Below are 23,004 nucleotides of genomic sequence, written 5' to 3' on the forward strand. Positions count from 1 at the left end.
TGCCCTATATACCCCTGCCCTATACACTATATACCCCTGCCCTATATACCCCTGCCCTATATACCCCTTGCCCTATATACCCCTGCCCTATATACCCCTGCCCCATACACTATATACCCCTGCCCCTACACTATATACCCCTGCCCTATACACTATATACCCCTGCCTATACAACTATATACCCCTGCCCCCTATAACCATATATACCCCTGCCCATACACTTATATACCCCCTGCCCTATATACCCCTGCCCTATATACCCCTGCCCCTATATACACGCCCCATACACTATATCCCTGCCCCATACACTATATACCCCTGCCCATACACTATATACCCCTGCCCTATACACTTATACCCCTGCCCTATACACTATATACCCCTGCCTATACACTATATACCCCTGCCCTATACACTATTAACCCATTCCCTATACACTATATACCTGCCCATCTAGCTGGCATCCCTTCCTATACACTATATACCTGCCCCATCTAGCCTGGCATCCCCTTCCCTATACACTATATACCCTGCCCCATCTAGCCTGGCATCCCTTCCCTATACACTATATACCCCTGCCCCATCTAGCCCTGGCATCCCTTCCCTATACACTATATACCCCTGCCCCATCTAGCCTGGCATCCCTTCCCTATACACTATATACCCCTGCCCCATCTAGCCTGGCATCCCTTCCCTATAACACTATATACCCCTGCCCCATCTAGCCTGGCATCCCTTCCCTATACACTATATACCCCTGCCCATCTAGCCCGGCATCCCTTCCCTATACACTATATACCCCTGCCCCATCTAGCCGGCATCCCTTCCCTATACACTATATACCCCTGCCCCATCTAGCCTGGCATCCCTTCCCTATACACTATATACCCCTGCCCCATCTAGCCTGGCATCCCTTCCCTATACACTATATACCCCTGCCCCCATCTAGCCTGGCATCCCTTCCTATACACTATATACCCCTGCCCCATCTAGCCTGGCATCCCTTCCCTATACACTATATACCCCCTTGCCCCATCTAAGCCCCTGGCATCCTTCCCTATACACTATATACCCCTGCCCCATCTAGCCTGGCATCCCTTCCCTATACACTATATACCCCTGCCCCATCTAGCCTGGCATCCCTTCCCTATACACTATATACCCCTGCCCCCATCTAGCCTGGCATCCTTCCCTATACACTATATACCCTGCCCCATCTAGCCCGGCATCCCTTCCCTATACACTATATACCCCTGCCCCATCTAGCCTGGCATCCCTTCCCTATACACTATATACCTGCCCATCTAGCTGGCATCCCTTCCTATACACTATATACCCTGCCCCTCTAGCCTGGCATCCCTTCCCTATACACATATATACCCCCTTTGCCCCCATCTAGCCTGCATCCCTTCCCTATACACTATATACCCCTGCCCCATCTAGCCTGGCATCCCTTCCCTATACACTATATACCCCTGCCCCATCTAGCCTGGCATCCCTTCCCTATACACTATATACTCTGTATAGTAACATGTGAGTAACACACAGGCACAGATAGGCTCCAGTCGGATACATTTACTCCGTATAGTAACATGTGAGTAACACACAGGCACAGATATGCTCCAGTCGGATACATTTACTCCGTATAGTAACATGTGAGTAACACACAGGCACAGACAGGCTCCAGTCGGATATATGTACTCCGTATAGTAACATGTGAGTAACACACAGGCACAGACAGGCTCCAGTCAGATATATTTACTCCGTATAGTAACATGTGAGTAACACACAGGCACAGATAGGCTCCAGTCGGACATATTTACTCCGTATAGTAACATGTGAGTAACACACAGGCACAGATAGGCTCCAGTCGGATACATTTACTCCGTATAGTAACATGTAAGTAACACACAGGCACAGATATGCTCCAGTCGGATACATTTACACCGTATAGTAACATGTGAGTAACACACAGGCACAGACAGGCTCCAGTCGGATACATTTACTCCGTATAGTAACATGTGAGTAACACACAGGCACAGATATGCTCCAGTCGGACATATTTACTCCGTATAGTAACATGTGAGTAACACACAGGCACAGACAGGCTCCAGTTGGATATATGTACTCCGTATAGTAACATGTGAGTAACACACAGGCACAGACAGGCTCCAGTCGGATACATTTACTCCGTATAGTAACATGTGAGTAACACACAGGCACAGACAGGCTCCAGTCAGATATATTTACTCCGTATAGTAACATGTGAGTAACACACAGGCACAGATAGGCTCCAGTCGGACATATTTACTCCATATAGTAACATGTGAGTAACACACAGGCACAGATAGGCTCCAGTCGGATACATTTACTCCGTATAGTAACATGTAAGTAACACACAGGCACAGATATGCTCCAGTCGGATACATTTACACCGTATAGTAACATGTGAGTAACACACAGGCACAGACAGGCTCCAGTCGGATACATTTACTCCGTATAGTAACATGTGAGTAACACACAGGCACAGATATGCTCCAGTCGGACATATTTACTCCGTATAGTAACATGTGAGTAACACACAGGCACAGACAGGCTCCAGTCGGACATATTTACTCCGTATAGTAACATGTGAGTAACACACAGGCACAGATATGCTCCAGTCGGACATATTTACTCCGTATAGTAACATGTGAGTAACACACTGGCCCAATGAGAGAGCCGCGGGACTTACCATGGAGCCATCGGGCCTCTGGGTCGTGGATGGAAAACTCCTCCCTGAATAGATCCTCCAGCGCCAGGATATTGCCCGAAGAGTTTCCCGTTTCATCTGTAACAGGAGAGGGTATTTAGTGATCTATTTGCCCTTTATTCCTCCCCCCCCCAGCAGGCGCCATGGCTACCAGAAGGATCATGTGACAGTGAGTAGAACCAGGTCAGTATCGGAGGGAAGCCATAAATGCTGCAGGATATTTACTAACAGGCCACACCCATTAATGTGTATGTCCCGCCCAAACCAACCTATGAAATCCTGAAACATGCTTCCCTAAACCCACCCCCTTCTCTTGCCTCCTCCATGTTGTTCATACCCCATATGGGGGCAAGTTATACAATCTGATGCCCCACGAAAACAAACTGTTTGTCTAGATCTGCACATAATAACGAGGCGCGAAGCCCAGAGAGTCGCTCACATAACGTCACTAGGGGGCGCTAGTACAGAATAGAAATCATGAAAACCTGCCGCCCGCAGCACTGCAAATATTATTTGACCACACCCCTAAGTACCACACCCATTTTACCAAAGTATACACCAGACCCACCAGTATAATTACTGCAGCAAATGTATAATGAGTGTATTAACCCCAGGCATGCCAGTATAATTACTGCAGCAAATGGATAATGAGCATATTAACCCCAGACATGCCAGTATAATTACTGCAGCAAATGGAAAATGAGCATATTAACCCCAGACATGCCAGTATAATTACTGCAGCAAATGGATAATGAGCATATTAACCCCAGGCATGCCAGTATAATTACTGCAGCAAATGGAAAATGAGCATATTAACCCCAGGCATACCAGTGTAATTACTGCAGCAAATGGATAATGAGCATATTAACCCCAGGCATACCAGTGTAATTACTGCAGCAAATGGATAATGAGCATATTAACCCCAGGCATGCCAGTATAATTACTGCAGCAAATGTATAATGAGTGTATTAACCCCAGGCATGCCAGTATAATTACTGCAGCAAATGGATAATGAGCATATTAACCCCAGACATGCCAGTATAATTACTGCAGCAAATGGAAAATGAGCATATTAACCCCAGACATGCCAGTATAATTACTGCAGCAAATGGATAATGAGCATATTAACCCCAGGCATGCCAGTATAATTACTGCAGCAAATGGAAAATGAGCATATTAACCCCAGGCATACCAGTGTAATTACTGCAGCAAATGGATAATGAGCATATTAACCCCAGGCATACCAGTATAATTACTGCAGCAAATGGATAATGAGCATATTAACCCCAGACATGCCAGTATAATTACTGCAGCAAATGGATAATGAGCATATTAACCCCAGACATGCCAGTATAATTACTGCAGCAAATGGATAATGAGCATATTAACCCCAGACATGCCAGTATAATTACTGCAGCAAATGGATAATGAGCATATTAACCCCAGGCATGCCAGTATAATTACTGCAGCAAATGGAAAATGAGCATATTAACCCCAGGCATACCAGTGTAATTACTGCAGCAAATGGATAATGAGCATATTAACCCCAGGCATACCAGTATAATTGCTGCAGCAAATGGATAATGAGCATATTAACCCCAGGCATACCAGTATAATTACTGCAGCAAATGGATAATGAGCATATTAACCCCAGGCATACCAGTATAATTACTGCAGCAAATGGATAATGAGCATATTAACCTCATGCATACCAGTAAAATTACTGCAGCAAATGGATAATGGGCATATTAACCCCAGGCATGCCAGTATAATTACTAGAGGAAATGGATAATGAGCATATTAACCCCAGGCATGCCAGTATAATTACTAGAGGAAATGGATAATGGGCATATTAACCCCAGGCATGCCAGTATAATTACTAGAGGAAATGGATAATGAGCATATTAACCCCAGGCATACCAGTATGATTATTACAGGAAATGGCTAATGAGCATATTAACCCCAGACAAACCAGTATGATTATTACAGGAAATGGCTAATGAGCATATTAATCCCACATGTGCCAGTTTAATTACTACAGAAAATGAATCTGCATATTAACCCCAGCTATGCCAGTATAATCACTGTAGGAATAGCCAATAAAGCACCAGTTTTAAAAAGCAATTTCTTCAGGGCAGAATTGGCCCCACACAAGTGTAAATACCCAGGATGGGGCAGGTAACCCTACTTGTGACCCATAATCAATATTATCTTTACCCCCCCCCCAGTCCCACAACTCAGTGAGTATCACAGTAACACTGTGAGTGGGTCACACTTGCAACCATTGTGATTGGATGTGGGTGACTTTATTAACCCATTCCCTCCTGGCTCAGGATCAATTCTGCCCCTTTCCATGGGGACGGGGGGGGTGGGGGCATATTCCCACACAGGCAGCACTGCAGTCTCCATCCCATTATGGACCCTCTGTCAGACCCGCTCCAGGTTTGGGGGGGCAAACAGTGAGGAGCAGGGTAATAACGGGGCTCGTTTCTCACCGGGAGACAGAAGGATGACGGACAATGTGATGAGCGAGCAGACCACCAAAATGACCAGCAGGGCAATAGCGATCCCCTTCCAGTTCCGCTGCGGGGGGCTGCTGTTGGCCAACTCCTAGGAACAAGAATCAGAATGAGTGTGAGCTCACAGGGCAAAAAAGAAATATCCACCAATGGTCAAACGGGAGCAGCGGCTGCAGGGGGCTCATTCTGAGGGTCACACAGACCTGGGAGCCCACCTTAAACATCATGAGCACCCCCATAGTTGCCCTTTAATCTGAGGGTGGGGCACATTTAAGAAACCAAAAGAAAACCTTTTATTGTGCATTTTGTCCCCAGCATTCCCCATAATGCACCCTAATACCCCACAATCCCCTCTGCTGAGGATGATGGGCTCTCTGTACCGCGCCACGGAACATGTCGGCGACATATAGATTCCGTGTTGCACTCAGGGATCCCTTACACATTTCTATGATATTCTCCAAGGAAATCAATTTGCCCAAACAGCGCGGGGCGGGGCGGCCAATCAAAGGCTCCGTCTGCGCTCGCTGATCACGCAAATTCGGCTTTATGTCACTCTCCTCCTGAACCCCAATGTCTATCGCCCAATCAGTAACAGCCACTGACCAGGCCACACCCATTCAATGTGGCCACCTTGGTCCCACCCTTTAGGATAGAGCTATTTACATTAGGGCCACTTACAGATTCAGTTTGGCCCCACCCTTTCTTACAGACTCCGCCCCCTGTGTATGAGTCAATCCAACCTCCAATGAGATTTGCCCACACATGGCCCAGAGCCAGATCCTCCTGGGTGTAAGCACTGATGGGCTAATTGCTCTAATCACAGGCTCGCATTACAGCCAGGGCCTAATTACCCCCCTGTGGGGTATATATAACTGCCCTCTCCTAACTATAGGGAGGGAATAATCTCTGGATTCATTGCTTCCAGTGGCTTTCCCTTCCCCTCCCATTAACTGGACTTGTCTCTGGGTGGGCCAATCTCTCTCTGGGCCCCCGGGGGCCACTGCAGCTGACTGGGATTGTGGGGGCATTATCCGAGTGTGACGGGGGCAACTCAGTCGCTCTGTTTCCTAAGAGAAGGTTCAAAGCTGAAAGGGACAAAGGGAAAGAAATGCCCAGAGCGTCACCCCCGTGTCTGGGGCAGAAATCTAATGAGAGCCCGACACATCGGCGCCCCCTGCCTTCCTCTGGGTAACTGGGGGCACTAAGGGTAAAACACGCGGGGCCACCCAGCCCATGTACAACGGGTTTGTCTGACTGCAACGTCCGGAGCCGGAGCCACGTGGGGAGGGAGAAAAGCCCTGAATGTAACTCACCCAACGGCTATTGGGTTATTATCAACATCACCCCAATTCTGCCTCTAACACCACTATATTACCCAGCACAGCCACCAACTGCCCCACGGCATTCTGGGACACAGCAGCTCAATGGTACCTTAATGGCACTAATAGGTAAGAACTATGGCAAATAACAATTATACTTAAGAAAGATAGAGAAAGTAGGGCAAGATGGAGACAGTAGGGCAAGATGGAGACAGTAGGGCAAGATGGAGACAGTAGGGCAAGATGGAGACAGCAGGGCAAGATAGAGACAGCAGGGCAAGATGGAGACAGCAGGGCAAGATGGAGACAGCAGGGCAAGATGGAGACAGCAGGGCAAGATGGAGACAGCAGGGCAAGATGGAGACAGCAGGGCAAGATGGAGACAGCAGGGCAAGATGGAGACAGTAGGGCAAGATGGAGACAGCAGGGCAAGATGGAGACAGTAGGGCAAGATGGAGACAGTAGGGCAAGATGGAGACAGTAGGACAAGATGGAGACAGTAGGACAAGATGGAGACAGTAGGGCAAGATGGAGACAGTAGGACAAGATGGAGACAGTAGGACAAGATGGAGACAGTAGGACAAGAGGGAGACAGTAGGACAAGAGGGAGACAGTAGGACAAGATGGAGACAGTAGGACAAGATGGAGACAGTAGGACAAGATGGAGACAGTAGGGCAAGATGGAGACAGTAGGGCAAGATGGAGACAGTAGGGCAAGATGGAGACAGTAGGGCAAGATGGAGACAGTAGGGCAAGATGGAGACAGTAGGGCAAGATGGAGACAGTAGGGCAAGATGGAGACAGTAGGGCAAGATGTTTCCTCCCGGGTTATAACATTCTGTCTCTCTGTGGCCCAATGACAAGCTCCTGCAGTTATGGGGGTACAGTATCCCCTGCCTTGGGGCCCCCACCCCGTTATACCCAGCACATTGGGTTCCCAGTACACGGAGCTGCTCTGGCTGATTAATTAGTATCATTTTATATTCCGAAGGCTTAATTAGAACTTATCAAATAAAAATGTGCCCTTTTTGTGTGAAGATTTATTTCCCAGTCGCCAGATGAAAGCGGCAGAGAGAATAAACCTTGGGGGGAACTGGCGGCAACTCTTACCCCCCCCCCCCCCCCAGCCCTACAGAATATATGTCTCCACGGGGCGACTCTAATCCAACACAACATCGGACTTGATTAGAAACTGGAACCTATTGGGATCATTAGAAGCTTTCTCAGCCAATCTCTGCCAACCATTCCCTCACTATATATAAGGAATGGCATTCCCCAACCCCCTCACCGTGAGGAACCCCCTACCCAATACCCCCGGCAGGGCATTCCCCAACCCCCTCACCATGAGGAACCCCCTACCCAATACCCCCGGCAGGGCATTCCCCAACCCCCTCACTGCCCTCACCGTGAGGAACCCCCTACCCAATACCCCCCGGCAGGGCATTCCCCAACCCCCTCACTGCCCTCACCGTGAGGAACCCCCTACCCACATCCCCCGGCAGGGCATTCCCAACCCCCTCACTGCCCTCACCGTGAGGAACCCCCTACCCAACATCCCCGGCAGGGCATCCCCAACCCCCTCACTGCCCTCACCGTGAGGAACCCCCTACCCAACATCCCCCGGCAGGGCATTCCCCAACCCCCTCACTGCCCTCACCGTGAGGAACCCCCTACCCAACATCCCCCGGCAGGGCATTCCCAACCCCCTCACTGCCCTCACCGTGAGGAACCCCTACCCAACATCCCCCGGCAGGGCATTCCCCAACCCCCTCACTGCCCTCACCGTGAGGAACCCCCTACCCAACATCCCCCGGCAGGGCATTCCCCAACCCCCTCACTGCCCTCACCGTGAGGAACCCCCTACCCAACATCCCCCGGCAGGGCATTCCCCAACCCCCTCACTGCCCTCACCGTGAGGAACCCCCTACCCAACATCCCCGGCAGGGCATTCCCCAACCCCCTCACTGCCCTCACCGTGAGGAACCCCCTACCCAACATCCCCGGCAGGGCATTCCCCAAACCCCCTCACTGCCCTCACCGTGAGGAACCCCCTACCCAACATCCCCCGGCAGGGCATTCCCCAACCCCCTCACTGCCCTCACCGTGAGGAACCCCCTACCCAACATCCCCGGCAGGGCATTCCCCAACCCCTCACTGCCCTCACCGTGAGGAACCCCCTACCCAACATCCCCCGGCAGGGCATTCCCCAACCCCCTCACTGCCCTCACGGTGAGGAACCCCCTACCCAACATCACCCGGCAGGGCATTCCCCAACCCCCTCACTGCCATTACTGTGAGGAACCCCCTACCCAACATCCCCCGCCAGGGCATTCCCCAAACCCCCTCACTGCCCTCACCGTGAGGAACCCCCTACCCAACATCCCCGGCAGGGCATTCCCCAACCCCCTCACTGCCCTCCCCGTGAGGAACCCCCTACCCAACACCCCCCGGCAGGGCATTCCCCAACCCCCTCACCGTGAGGAACCCCCTACCCAATACCCCCGGCAGGGCATTCCCCAACCCCCTCACTGCCCTCACCGTGAGGAACCCCCTACCCAACATCCCCCGGCAGGGCATTCCCCAACCCCCTCACTGCCCTCACCGTGAGGAACCCCCTACCCAACATCCCCCGGCAGGGCATTCCCCAACCCCCTCACTGCCCTCACCGTGAGGAACCCCCTACCCAACACCCCCCGGCAGGGCATTCCCCAACCCCCTCACTGCCCTCACCGTGAGGAACCCCCTACCCAACATCCCCCGGCAGGGCATTCCCCAACCCCCTCACTGCCCTCACCGTGAGGAACCCCCTACCCAACACCCCCCGGCAGGGCATTCCCCAACCCCCTCACTGCCCTCACCGTGAGGAACCCCCTACCCAACATCCCCCGGCAGGGCATTCCCCAACCCCCTCACTGCCCTCACCGTGAGGAACCCCGTACCCAACATCCCCCGGCAGGGCATTCCCCAACCCCCTCACTGCCCTCACCGTGAGGAACCCCCTACCCAACATCCCCCGGCAGGGCATTCCCCAACCCCCTCACTGCCCTCACCGTGAGGAACCCCCTACCCAACATCCCCCGGCAGGGCATTCCCCAACCCCCTCACTGCCCTCACCGTGAGGAACCCCCTACCCAACATCCCCCGGCGGGGCATTCCCCAACCCCCTCACTGCCCTCACCGTGAGGAACCCCCTACCCAACATCCCCCGGCAGGGCATTCCCCAACCCCCTCACTGCCCTCACCATGAGGAACCCCCTACCCAACATCCCCCGGCAGGGCATTCCCCAACCCCTCACTGCCCTCCCCGTGAGGAACCCCCTACCCAACACCCCCCGGCAGGGCCCCAACACTGCAGATCTGCCCCAGTCAGGTACATACAGTGCGGATGTGCCCAGATACACATGGAGGACAAATGTGGGGGGGGGGCAGAATGACTAATTGCCCGGCAATGTGACTTGATGCCATTCATCATCCCACAAGCGGTTCCACTTGTCAAACCCAATTGCATTTCATTTCTTCCCTTTTCCATTGTCTTCTGCCCCCACGACAATAACAGAAGAAAGAATCCAAAGTACCGAGTAAAGGGCAGGTCCCCAGGGCTGACTGCATGGAGCCACGGAGCCACGGAACCTCTGTGTAACCCTTGGGTCCCACTCACACTCACACTCACACAAAGCGGCAGGTGCCCAGGGCTGACTGCATGGAGCCACGGAGCCACGGAACCTCTGTGTAACCCTTGGGTCCCACTCACACTCACACAAAGCGGCAGGTCCCCAGGGCTGACTGCATGGAGCCACGGAGCCACGGAACCTCTGTGTAACCCTTGGGTCCCACTCACACTCACACTCACACAAAGCGGCAGGTGCCCAGCACAAGGGGTACAGAACCTTTCATTACAGGGACATGTCGGGGTTCTGTTTCCCCCATTCCGGGGCCCAGAAACTCCGACATTTCCCTTTCATTTTACTGATCTCTCCGTTTGCTCCGGGCCGACTGCTGCGCCTGGGATAACGATTCCGAGGGAGGGGGAAAAGTAATCGGACGATTCCGAGGGAGGGGGAAAAGCAATCGGACGATTCCGAGGGAGGGGGAATAGTAATCGGACGATTCCGAGGGAGGGGGAATAGTAATCGGACGATTCCGAGGGAGGGGGAATAGTAATCGGACGATTCCGAGGGAGGGGGAAAAGTAATCGGACGATTCCGAGGGAGGGGAATAGTAATCGGACGATTCCGAGGAGGGGGAATAGTAATCGGACGATTCGAGGGAGGGGAATGAGTCGGAGATAGGGGGGGAAGTAATCGGACGATTCCGAGGGAGGGGGAATAGTAATCGGACGATTCCGAGGGAGGGGGAATAGTAATCGGACGATTCCGAGGGAGGGGGAATAGTAATCGGACGATTCCGAGGAGGGGGAATAGTAATCGGACGATTCCGAGGGAGGGGGAAAAGTAATCGGACGATTCCGAGGGAGGGGGAATAGTAATCGGACGATTCCGAGGGAGGGGAAAAGTAATCGGACGATTCCGAGGGAGGGGGAATAGTAATCGGACGATTCCGAGGGAGGGGGAATAGTAATCGGACGATTCCGAGGGAGGGGGAATAGTAATCGGACGATTCCGAGGGAGGGGGAATAGTAATCGGACGATTCCGAGGGAGGGGGAATAGTCATTCTGGCAAAGTGTTTGTGTTCTTGTTGCCTTGGATAACCCAAAGAAAAGATTACTAACTCCACCTTACATCTCCTGGGAAATCTCAAAGAAAAGACTACTAACTCCACCTTACATCTCCTGGGAAATCTCAAAGAAAAGACTACTAACTCCACCTTACATCTCCTGGGGAAACCCAAAGAAAAGACTACTAACTCCACCTTAAATCTCCTGGGAAATCTCAAAGAAAAGACTACTAACGCCACCTTACATCTCCTGGGGAAACTCAAAGAAAAGACTACTAACTCCACCTTACATCTCCTGGGGAAACCCAAAAAAAAGACTACTAACTTCACCTTACATCTCCTGGGAAATCTCATAGAAAAGACTACTAACTCCACCTTACATCTCCTGGGGAAACCCAAAAAAAAGACATACTTGAACTCCCACCTACAATCTCTGCTGGGAAATCTCAAAGAAAAAGACACTAACTCGCACCTTTAACATCCTCGCTGGGAAACCGCAAAGACAGACTACTAACTCCAAGCCCTTACATCTTCCTACGGGAAATCTCAAAGAAAAAGACATAATCATAACTTTTTTTATGTTGGCTGTGTTCTATGATAGTTTAGCTTTATGGTCTGTCGTGTGTGGCCGGATCTCAGGGTATGCGGTCGAGAGAAGGCTTGTATCCTTTTAGTGAGTTACAAGGCTGCGACTTCGTCGGAGTGCTGAGATTACTGGGGTCGGCGGAATGTGGTAGGAGTGCTTGGCGGGCCGGAATCGTGTGGTGGGATGGGACAGTGTGCGGTGTGCGGATCAAATTACGGCAGGCTGACGCCTTGCGGGGCGAGGTTGAGTTAGATGCGTGTCAACCTTACAGTTCTTCCTGGGAAAACTCAAAGAAAAGAATGACTAACTCCACCTTACATCTCCTGGGAAAACTCTCAAAGAAAAGACTACGTAAACTCCAGGCCTTACATCTCCTGGGGAAACTCAAGAAAAGACTACTAACTCCACCTTATCATCTACCTGGGAAATCTCAAAGAAAAGACTACTTAACTCCACCTTAACATCTCCTGGGGGAAAACCCAAAAGAAAGACTAACTAACTCCACCTTACATCTGCCTGGGAAATCTCAAAGAAAAACTACTTAAACTCCACCTACATCTCTGGGGAAAACTCAACAGAAAGCTACGAGACTCCACTTACATCTCTTGGGGACCCAAGAAAAGACTTATCTAACGTCCACCTTACATCTCTGGGGAAACCCAAAGAAGACTACTACGCGCACCGTACTTCTCTTGGGGAAACCCAAAAGAAAAGACTACTAACTCTACCTTACATCTCTTTGGGGGAACCCAAAGAAAAGATACTAACTTACCACCTTAACATCTCCTGGGAAAACTCAAAGAAAAGAACTATCTAACTCCCACCTTACATCTCTTGGGGAAACCAAAGAAAACTAGCTAACTCCACTTAAGTCTCTTGGGAAAACCCAAAAGAAATATGACTACTAACTCCACCTTACATCTTTCCTGGGGAAACTCAAAAGAAAAGACTACTAACACCACTGTTAACAGTCTCCTGGGAAAACTCAAAAGAAAAGACTGCTAACTGCACCTTACATTCTCCTGGGGAACGACAAGAAATAGACTACTAACTTCCCACCTTACATCTCTTGGGGAAACCCAAAGAAAAGACTGACTAACTCAGCCTTTACATCTTTGGGGAAACCGCAAAGAAAAGATATCTAACTCCATCCATTAATCATCTCCTGGGGAAACCCCAAATGAAAAGATCTACTACTCCACTTTAACGATTCTCTGGGAAACTCAAAGTAAAAGAACTGCTTAACTGCCACCTTACATCTCCTGGGGAACCACAAAGAAAAGACTACTAACTCCACCTTACATCTCCTGGGGAATATCCCCAAAAGAATAAAAGTACTAACTAACTCCACCCCTTATCATCTCCTGGGATAAAACTCCCAAAGAAAAGACTTACTTAATCCTCAACCCTTACAATTCTCCTGGGGAAACCAAATAGATAAAGGACTACTAGACTCGAAGCCTGTACATTACTGGGGAAAACTCCAAGAAAAGATCTACTAACTCCACCTTACATCTCCTGGGAAACTCCCAAAAAAAAAGACTTACTACTCCACCGTTACATTGTCCTGTGGTAAATATCAAAGAAAAAGAGCTTACTAACTCGCACCTTACATCTCCTGGAAACCCAAAGAAAAGACTTACTAACTCCACTTATCATTCTCTGGGAAAATCTCAAAGAATAATGACTACCTAACGTCCACCTTACAGTCTTCCTGGAAACCCATAAAGAAACGACTACAACTCCACCTACATCTCTGGGGAACCCAAAGTAAAAAGACTACTGTAACTCCAATGTCTCCCACCTTTACATCTCCTGGGATATCTCAAAGAAAAGACTACTAACTCCACTACAGTCTCCTGGGGAACTTCAATAGAAAAGACTACTTACTCCAGCCTTTATCATCTTCTTGTGGGAATACCCAGAAGAAAAGACTATCTAACTCCCCTCACATCTCCTGGGAAAATCTCAAAGAAAAGACTACTTAACTCCACCTTTAACATTCTCTGGGTGAATATCCCAAAGAAAGGTTACTCCACTAACTCCACTTTACATCTCCTGGGATAACTCAAAGAATAAGACTACTAACTCTCCACTTACATCTCTCTGGGGAAACCACTAAAAGATATTAAAGACACTACTCACTTCGCCTTACATTCTCCCTGGGAAACCCAAGTTAAATGACTACTACTCCACTTTACATTCTTCCTGGGGAAATCTCAATAGAAAGAATCTACTATTAACTTCCACCTACATTCCTGGGGGATAACTCATAAGAAAAGACTACTAACTCCAACTCTTAACATCTCTTGGGTGGAAACCCAAAGAAAACGACTACTATACACCCCCCCTACCACCTACACTCCTGGGAAAACTCAAAGGAAAAGACTACTAACTCCACCTTACATCTCTTCGGGGGATATACCGCAATAGAATAATGTACTACTAATCTCCACTTTGACATCTCCCGGGAATAACCAATAGAAGACTTACTAACCCACCTTTACATCTCCTGGGGATACCACAAAGAAAGATCAAACTAACTTGCGCCTTATCTATCTCCCGGGAAACTCCAAAGTAAAGACTACTACCTTCCACCTTACAATCTCTTTGGGGAACCTAAAAGATAAGACACTAACTCCACCTTCATCTTTGGGGTAATACCAATATGAAAGACTACTTACTCCACCTTACATTCTCTCTTGGGGAAACCCAAAGAAAAGACTACAACTCAACCTAACATCTCCTGGGAAATCCCCAAAAAAAGACTACTAACTCCACCTTACATTCTCCTGGGAACCAAGAAAATAGATTACTTAACTGCCACCTTTTACATCTCCTGGGAACGCACAAAGAAAAAACTACTAATACTCCACCTTACATCTCCGGGGAAAACCCCAATAGAGAAAGACTACTTAACTTCCACCGGTACATTTCTCCTGGGGAACCAAAGAAAAGACTATCTAACTCCACAATACATTCTCCTGGGAAAACCCCAAAGAAAAGATTTACTAATAACACCTTACATCTCCTGGGAAACCAAAGAAAAGACTACTAATCCCCCTTAAATCTCCTGGGAAAAAACAAGAAAAGAATACTACTCCACAACTTACATCTCTTGGGAAACCAAAAGAAAAGACTACTAAACTCCCCTGTACATCTCCTGGGGAAACCCATAAGAAAGACTGAACTCCACCTTAAATCTCCTAGGGGAAACCCCAAAGAAAAGACTACTAACTCCACTTACATCTCCTGGGAAACCCAAAGAAAGACTAACTAACTCAACTTACATCTCCTGGAAACGCCAAGAAAAAGACACTAACTCCACGCTTACATCTCCTGGGAAAACCCTAAAGAAAAAGACTACTAACTCAACCTAATCTCCTGGGGAAACCAAAGAAAAGCTACTAACTCAACCTTACAGTCTCCTGGGGAAGACCCAAAGAAAAGACTAGCTAACTCCACGCTTACATCTCTGGGGAAACCCAAAAAAAGACTACCTAACTCCACCTTACATTCCCTGGAAATATCAAAAGAAAACCTACTAACGTCCACCTTACATCTCCTGGGAATAACCCAAAGAAAAGACTAACTACTCCAACCTTACATCTCCTGGGAAATCTCAAAGAAAGACTACTACTCCACCTTAACACTCTGGGGAAACCCAAGAAAAAGACTACTAACTTCACCTTAATCTCCTGGGGAGAACCCAAAGAAAAGAATACTAACTCCACTTACATCTCCCTGGGAAATCTCAAAGAAAGATCTACTAACTCCACATTACATCTCCTTGGGGAAACTCAAAGAAAGACTGATAACTCACCTTACAATCTCTTGGGGAAACCCAAAGAAAGACTACTAACTCCACCTTGACAATCTCCTGGGAAAACTCAAAGAAAAGACTACTAACTTCCACCTTTACATTCTCTTGGGGAACCCAAAGAAAAGACTAAACTAACTCCACTTTAACATCTCCTGGGAAAACTCCACAAGAAAAGAGCACTAACTCCACTACATCTCCTGGGGACAACAAAGAAGACTACTGAACTTCACCTTACATCTCCCGGGAACCAAAGTAATACGACTGAACTAACTCCAACCTTACATCTCGTTGGGGAAACCAAAGAAAAAGACTACTAACTCCACCTTACATCTCTTTTGGGGGAAAAAAAACCCCAAAAAAAAAAAAGACCCTAAACCTAACCCTTCCCCCCCTACATTCTCTTGGGAAACCCAAAGAAAAGACTACTAACTCAACCTTACATCTCCTTGGGAAACCCAAGAAAAGACTACTACTTCCACCTTACATCTCCTGGGAAAACTCAAAGAAAGACTACTAACGCCACCTTACATCTCCTGGGAAAAACTCAAGAGAAAAGACTACTAACGCCACCTTCATCTACTGGGAAACCAAAGAAAAGACTACTAACTTCACTTACATCTTCCCGGGAACCAAAGTATAAGACTACTAACTCCACTTACAATCTCCTGGGGAAACCAAAAGAAAAGACTACGTAACTGCCAGCAATACATTTCCTGGGAAAAACACAAAAGAAAGATTACTAACTCCACCTTACAGTCTCCTGGAAACCCCAAAGAAAAGAGACTACTAACTCCCCCATAAATCTCCTGGGAAAAACAACGAAAGAATACTAACTCCCACGCTTACATCTCTTGGATAAGACCAAAAGAAAAGACTACAACTCCAACTTACCATCTCCAGGGAAACTAAAGAAAAGACACTAACTCCACCTTACATCTCTGGGGAAACCCAAAGAAAAGACTAACCTACTCCACTTTAATCTCCTGGGAAACCCAAAGAAGAAGACTAACGAACTTCTCTCCACCGTTAAATCTCCTGGGGAAACCCAAAGAAACTACTAACTCCACCTTACATCTCTGGGAAAACCAAAGAAAAGACTACTAACTCCACTTAACATCTCCTGGAAACGCCAAAGAAGACAACTAAATTCCACCTAACATCTCCTGGAAAACCCGAAAGAATAAGACTACTAACTCAACCTTACATCTCCTGGGGAAACCAAAAGAAAAGAACTACTAACTCCACCCGTTAACATCTCCTGGGGGAGACCAAAAGAAAAAGACTACTAACTCCACCTTACACTCTTGGGGAAAAGCCAAAGAAAGACTACTAACTCCACCTACATCTCTTGGGGAAACCCAAGAAAAGACGACTAACACGCACCCTTACATCTCCTGGGAACCCAAAAGAAAGAAAAGACTACTAACTCCATCTTACATCTCTTGAGAAACCAAACAGAAAAGACTACTAACGTCCACCTTACCATGCTCTTGGGGAAACACAAAGGAAAAGACTACAACTCCCGACCTTACATCTCCTGGTGAAACCAAAGAAAGACTAGCTAACTCAACCTTACATTCTCCTGGAAGAAACCAAAAGAAACAGGACTACTAACTGCCAACCTTACATCTCTTGGGGAAACCAAACCCAGAAAGACTACTAACTCCACCTTACATCTCTTGGGGATTCCCAAAAGAAAAGACTACTAACTACACTACATCTCTTGGGGAAACCCAAAGAAAAGACAACTAAACTCAACCCTGCATCCCTGGGAAACCCCAAAGGAAAAGCTACTAACTCCACCTTACATCTCCTGGGGAAACCAAAGGAAAAGACACTAAACTCCACACTTACATCTCTTGGGGGCAACCAAAGAAAGACCAAATAACTCACCTTACATCTCTGGGGAAACCCAAAGAAAAGAACTACTAACTCACCTTACAATCTCCTGGGAAACCCAAAGAAAAGACTACTTAACATCAACCTTAACATCTCCTGGAAATCTATAAGAAAAGACTACTAACTCACCTTACATCTCCTGGGAAATACTCAAAGAAAGACTGCTAACGCCACCTTATCATCTCCTGGGGAAACAACAAAGAAAAGACTACTAACTTCACCTTACATCTCCCGGGAAAACCCAAGTAAAGACACAACTGCCAACCTTACATTTCTTGGGGAACCAAAAGGAAAAGACTACTAACTCTACCTACCCATTCTTGGGGAAACCCAAGAAAAGACTACTAAACTCCACCTACATCTCCTGGGAAACCCCAAAGAAAAAGACTACTAACTCCACCTTACATCTCCTGGGAAAACTCAAAGAAAAGATCTAACTAACACCACCTTAACATCTCCTGGGAAAACTCAAGAAAGACTACTAACTCCACCTTAACATCTCCAAGAAACACTCAAAGAAAAGACTAACTAACGCCCGACCTTAACATCTCTGGGAAAACTCAAAAGAAAAGACTACGTAAACGCCACCTTACATCTCCTGGGCAACTCAAAGAAAGAGACTACTAACACACCTACATCTCCTGGGAAAACTCAAAGAATCAGACTACTAACTCACCTTTACATCCCGGGACCAGCAAAGAAAAGACTAGCTCTAACTTCACCTTACATCTGCTCCCGGGAAACCCAAAGTAAAGACTACTAACTCCACCTTACATCTCCTGGGGAAACCAGAAAGAAAAGACTACTAACTCACACAATACATCTCCTGGGAAACCCAAAGAAAAGACTACTAACTCCACCTTTAGATCTCCCTGGGGAACCAAAGAAAAGACTACTAACTCCCCCTTATTTCATCTCCTGGAAAAACAAGAAAAGAATACTAACTCCACCCTTCATCTCTTGGAACCAAAAGAAAAGACTACTAACTCCACCTTACATCTCCAGGGAAACCAAAAGAAAAGACTACTAATCCACCTTACATCTCCTGGGGAACCCAAATGAAAAGACTACTAACTCCACCTTAATCTCCTGGGGAACCCAAAAGAAAAGACCGACGGAACTCCACCTTACATCTCCTGGGAAACCCCAAAGAAAGACTACTAACTCCACCTTACATCTCTTGGGGAAACCCAAAGAAACGACTACTAAACTCCACCTTACATCTCCTGAAACCCCCAAAGAAAAAGACTACTAATCCACCTTAAACATTTCTTGGGGAAACCCCAAAGAAAAGACACTAGAACTGCCAAACTTACATCTCCTGGAATACCAAAAGAAAAGACACTAACCCACCTTGGACATCTCTTGGGGAAACCCAAAGAAAAAACACTAACTCCACCTTACATTCCTGGGGAAACCCAAAAAAAGACTACTAACGCCACTTAACTTCTCTTGGGGGGAAACCCAAAAACAAGACTACTAACTCCCCTTACATCTCTTGGGGAAACCCAAAGAAGACTAGACTAACTCACACCTTACATCTCCTGGGAAAACTCAAAGAAAAGACTACTAACTCCACCTTACATCTCTTGGGGAAACCCCAAAGATAAAGACTACTAACCTCCCCTTATCTCCTGGAAAAAACAAGAAAAGAATACTAACTCCACCTACATCTCTTGGGGAAACCAAAAAGAAAAGGACTACTAACCCACCTTACATCTCCAGGAAACCAAAAGAAAAAGACTACATAAACTCCACCTTACATCTCCTGGGAAACCCAAAGAAAAGACTACTAACTCCACAACCTTAAAATCTCCTGGGGAACCAAGAAAAGACGCGAACTCCACTTAACATCTCCTGGAACCCCCAAAGAAAAAGGAACTACCTACCCAACCTTACATCTCTTGGGGGAAACCCAAAGAAAAGACACTACATCCACCTTACATCTCCTGGGAAACCCCAAAGAAAGACACTACAACATCCACCTTAACATTTCTGGGGAAACCCCATAAGAAAAGACTACTCACTCCACCTACATCTCTGGGAAACCAAAAGAAAAGACTACTAACTCCACCTTACATCTCTTGGGGAAACCCAAAGAAAAGACTACTAACTCACCTTACATCTACTGGGGAACCCAAAGAAAAGACTACTAACGCCACCTACTTCTCTTGGGGAACCCCAAAAGAAAAAGACTACTAACTCCACCTTACATCTCTTTGGGGAAACCAAGAAAAAGCTACTAACTCCACTTAACATCTCCTGGGAAACTCAAGGAAAAGAGAAAAGACAACTACTCCACGCCTTAGCATCCTTGGGGAAACCAGAAAAGACTACTAACTCCACCTTAACATGCTTCTTGGGAAACCAAAGAAAAGACTACTAACTCGACCTTACATCTCCTGGGGAAAAACCAAAGAAAAGACTACTAGCTCCAGCTTAACATCTCCTGGGAAAACTCAAAGAAAAAGACTGTAACAGCCACCCCTACATCTCCTGGGGAACCACAAAGAAAAGACTACTAACTCACCTTACATCTCTTGGGGAAACCCAAAGAAAAAGACTTACTAACTCCACCTTACATTCTTGGGGAAACCCAAAAAGAAAAGACTACTAAACTCCAACCGTTACATCTCCTGGGGAAAACCCAAAGAAAAGACATACTAACTCCACTTAACATCTCCTGGGAAAACTGCAGAAAAGACTGCTAACGGCCACCTACATCTCCTGGGGAAACCACAAAGAAAAGACTAATACTCCCCTTACATCTCCTGGGGGAAACCCAAAGAAAAGATACTAAACTCCACCCTACATCTCCTGGGGAAACCAAAGAAAAGACTACTGAACTCCACAATACATCTCCTGGGAAACCCAAAGAAAAGTTACTAACTCCACCTACATCTCCTGGAAACCCCAAAGAAAAGACTACTAACCCACCCTTTAAATCTCCTGGAAAAAACAAGAAAAGAATAACTAAACTCCACCTTACATCTCTGGGGAAACCAAAAAGAAAGACTACTAACTCCACCTTCATCTCCTGGGGAAACCCAAAGAAAAGAAACTAACGAACCCACCTTAATCTCCCCTGGGAAACCCAAAGAAAAGACTACTAACTCCACTTACATCTCCTGGGAACACCCAAAGAAAAGACTACTTAACTCAACCTTACATCTCCTGGGAAGCGCCAAAGAAAAGACTATAAAACTCCACCTACATCTCCGGGAAAACCAAGAAAAGACTACTAACTGCAAACCTTACATCTCTGGGGAAAACCAAAAGAAAAGACTACTAACTCCACCTTACTCATCCTGGAGGGGGAAACCCCAAAGAAAGAACTACTAGACTCCACCGTTACATATCCTGGGAAAACCAAAAAAAGACTACTAAATCCACCTTACATCTCGCTGGGAAATCCAAAGAAAAGACTACTAACTCACCTTAACATCTTCCTGGAACCCAAAGAAAAGACTACTAACTCCACCTTACATCTCCTGGGAAATCTTCAAAGAAAAGACTACTAACTCCAACCTTACATCTCCTGAAATCTCAAAGAAAAGACTACTAACTCCACCTTACATCTCTTGGGAAAACCTCAAAGAAAAGACTACTAACTCCACTTACATCTCCTGGGAAACCCAGGAAAAGACTACTAACTCCACCTTACATCTCCTGGAAAACCCAAAGAAAGACTACTAACTCCACCTTACACTCCTGGGGGAAAAGCAAAGAAAAGACTACTAACTCACCTAACAATCCGGGGAAACCCAAGAAAAGACTACTAACTCACCTACATCTCCTGGGGAAAAACCGACAAGAAAAGACTACTAACTCCACCCTTACGATCTCCGGGAAACCCAGAAGAAAACTACTAACTCCCACCTTACATCTCCTGGGAATCTCAAAGAAAAGAACTATAACTCCACCTTACATCTCCTGGGGAAACTAAGAAAAGACTACAACTCCACCTTACATCTCTTGGGCGAAACCCAAGAAAAGACTACTAACTCACCTTACACCCTGGGAAAACTCAAAGAACAGACTACTAACTCCACCTTACATCTCTTGGGGAAACCCAAAGAAAGACATGAACTAACCTCCTACTTGACGATCTTTCCTGGGAAAACTCAAAGAAAATACTACTAACTCCACCTTTACATCTCCTGGGGAATCTCATAAGATAAAAACAAAAACCCACCTTACATCTTGGGGAAACCCAAAGAAAAGACTAACTAAACTCAACCTTACATTCCTGGGAACCACAAATGAAAGACTATCACTAACTCACCTACGTCATCACCCGGGAAAACCCAAAGTAAGATACTAAATCCACCTACATCCTCTTGGGAAACAAAAGAAAAGACTACTAACTCCACTTCAATCTCTTGGGGAACCCAAAGAAAAGACTACTAACTCAACCTACATCTCCTGGGGAAACCCAAAGAAAAGACTACTAACTCCACTACATCTCCTGGAGAAACTCAAAGAAAGGACTAACTAACGCCAACCCTTACAATCTCCTGGGACTCAAGAAAAGACTACAACGCCACGTACATCTACTGGGAAACCCAGAAAAGACTACTAACTTCCAACCTTACATTCCCGTGGAACCCAAAGTATAAGACTACTAAACTCACACCCTTACATCTCCTGGGAATACCAAAGAAAAGACTACTACACTCACTTTAAATCTCCAAGGGGAAACCCAAAAAAAGACTCACGAACATCCACCTTACATCTCTGGAAACCCAAAAGAAGACTACTAACTCCACCTTAAACATCTCCTGGGAAAACCCAAAGAAAAGACTACTAACTCCCACCCTTACATCTCCTGGGGAAAAACGCCAAAGAAAAGACTACTAACTCCAACCTTTACATCTCCTGGGAAAACCCAAGAAAAGACTACTAACTCAACCCTGTAACATCATCCTGGGAACCAAAAGAAAAGACTACTAACTCCAACCTTACATTCTCCTGGGGAGACCAAAAGAAAAGACTACTAACTCCACTAAACCCCCTTAAACCAATCTGTCCCCTTCACTTTTGGGGGGAAAACCAAAAGAAAAAAGACACTAACTCCACCTTAACTCTCTGGGGAAACCCCAAAGAAAGACTACTCAACACCAACGCTTTACATCTCCTGGGGAAACCAAAGAAAAGACTCAACCCATCTAACATCATCTTGAGAGAAACCAAAGTAGAAAAGACTACTAACTCCCACCTTACAGTCTCTTGGGAAACCCAAAGAAAAGACTACTAAACTCCACTTACATCTCCTTGGGGAAAACAAAAGAAAAGACACTAACTCAACCTTAATCTCCCTGGAGAAACAAAAGAAAGGACTACTACTCCACCTTACATCTCTTGGGGAACCAAGAAAAGACACTAACTCTAACCTTACTCTCTTGGGGATTTCAAAGAAAAGCTACTAACT

At 46.9% G+C, this 23,004-nt stretch overlaps 1 protein-coding gene across 1 annotated transcript in view; it reads right to left on the reverse strand.

The window, feature by feature from the left end:
- Positions 1-23,004, reverse strand: part of dpp10 (dipeptidyl-peptidase 10 (inactive)) — an 85,337-nt gene that overhangs the window by 31,677 nt on the left and 30,656 nt on the right. The window contains 2 exon segments of the mRNA NM_001112993.1: positions 2,735-2,830; positions 5,248-5,362. Coding sequence (NP_001106464.1) covers positions 2,735-2,830; positions 5,248-5,362 — 211 coding nt within the window.

This window comes from Xenopus tropicalis, chromosome 9 (genome assembly GCF_000004195.4).
Source record: "Xenopus tropicalis strain Nigerian chromosome 9, UCB_Xtro_10.0, whole genome shotgun sequence".
Taxonomy (NCBI): Eukaryota; Metazoa; Chordata; class Amphibia; order Anura; family Pipidae; genus Xenopus; species Xenopus tropicalis.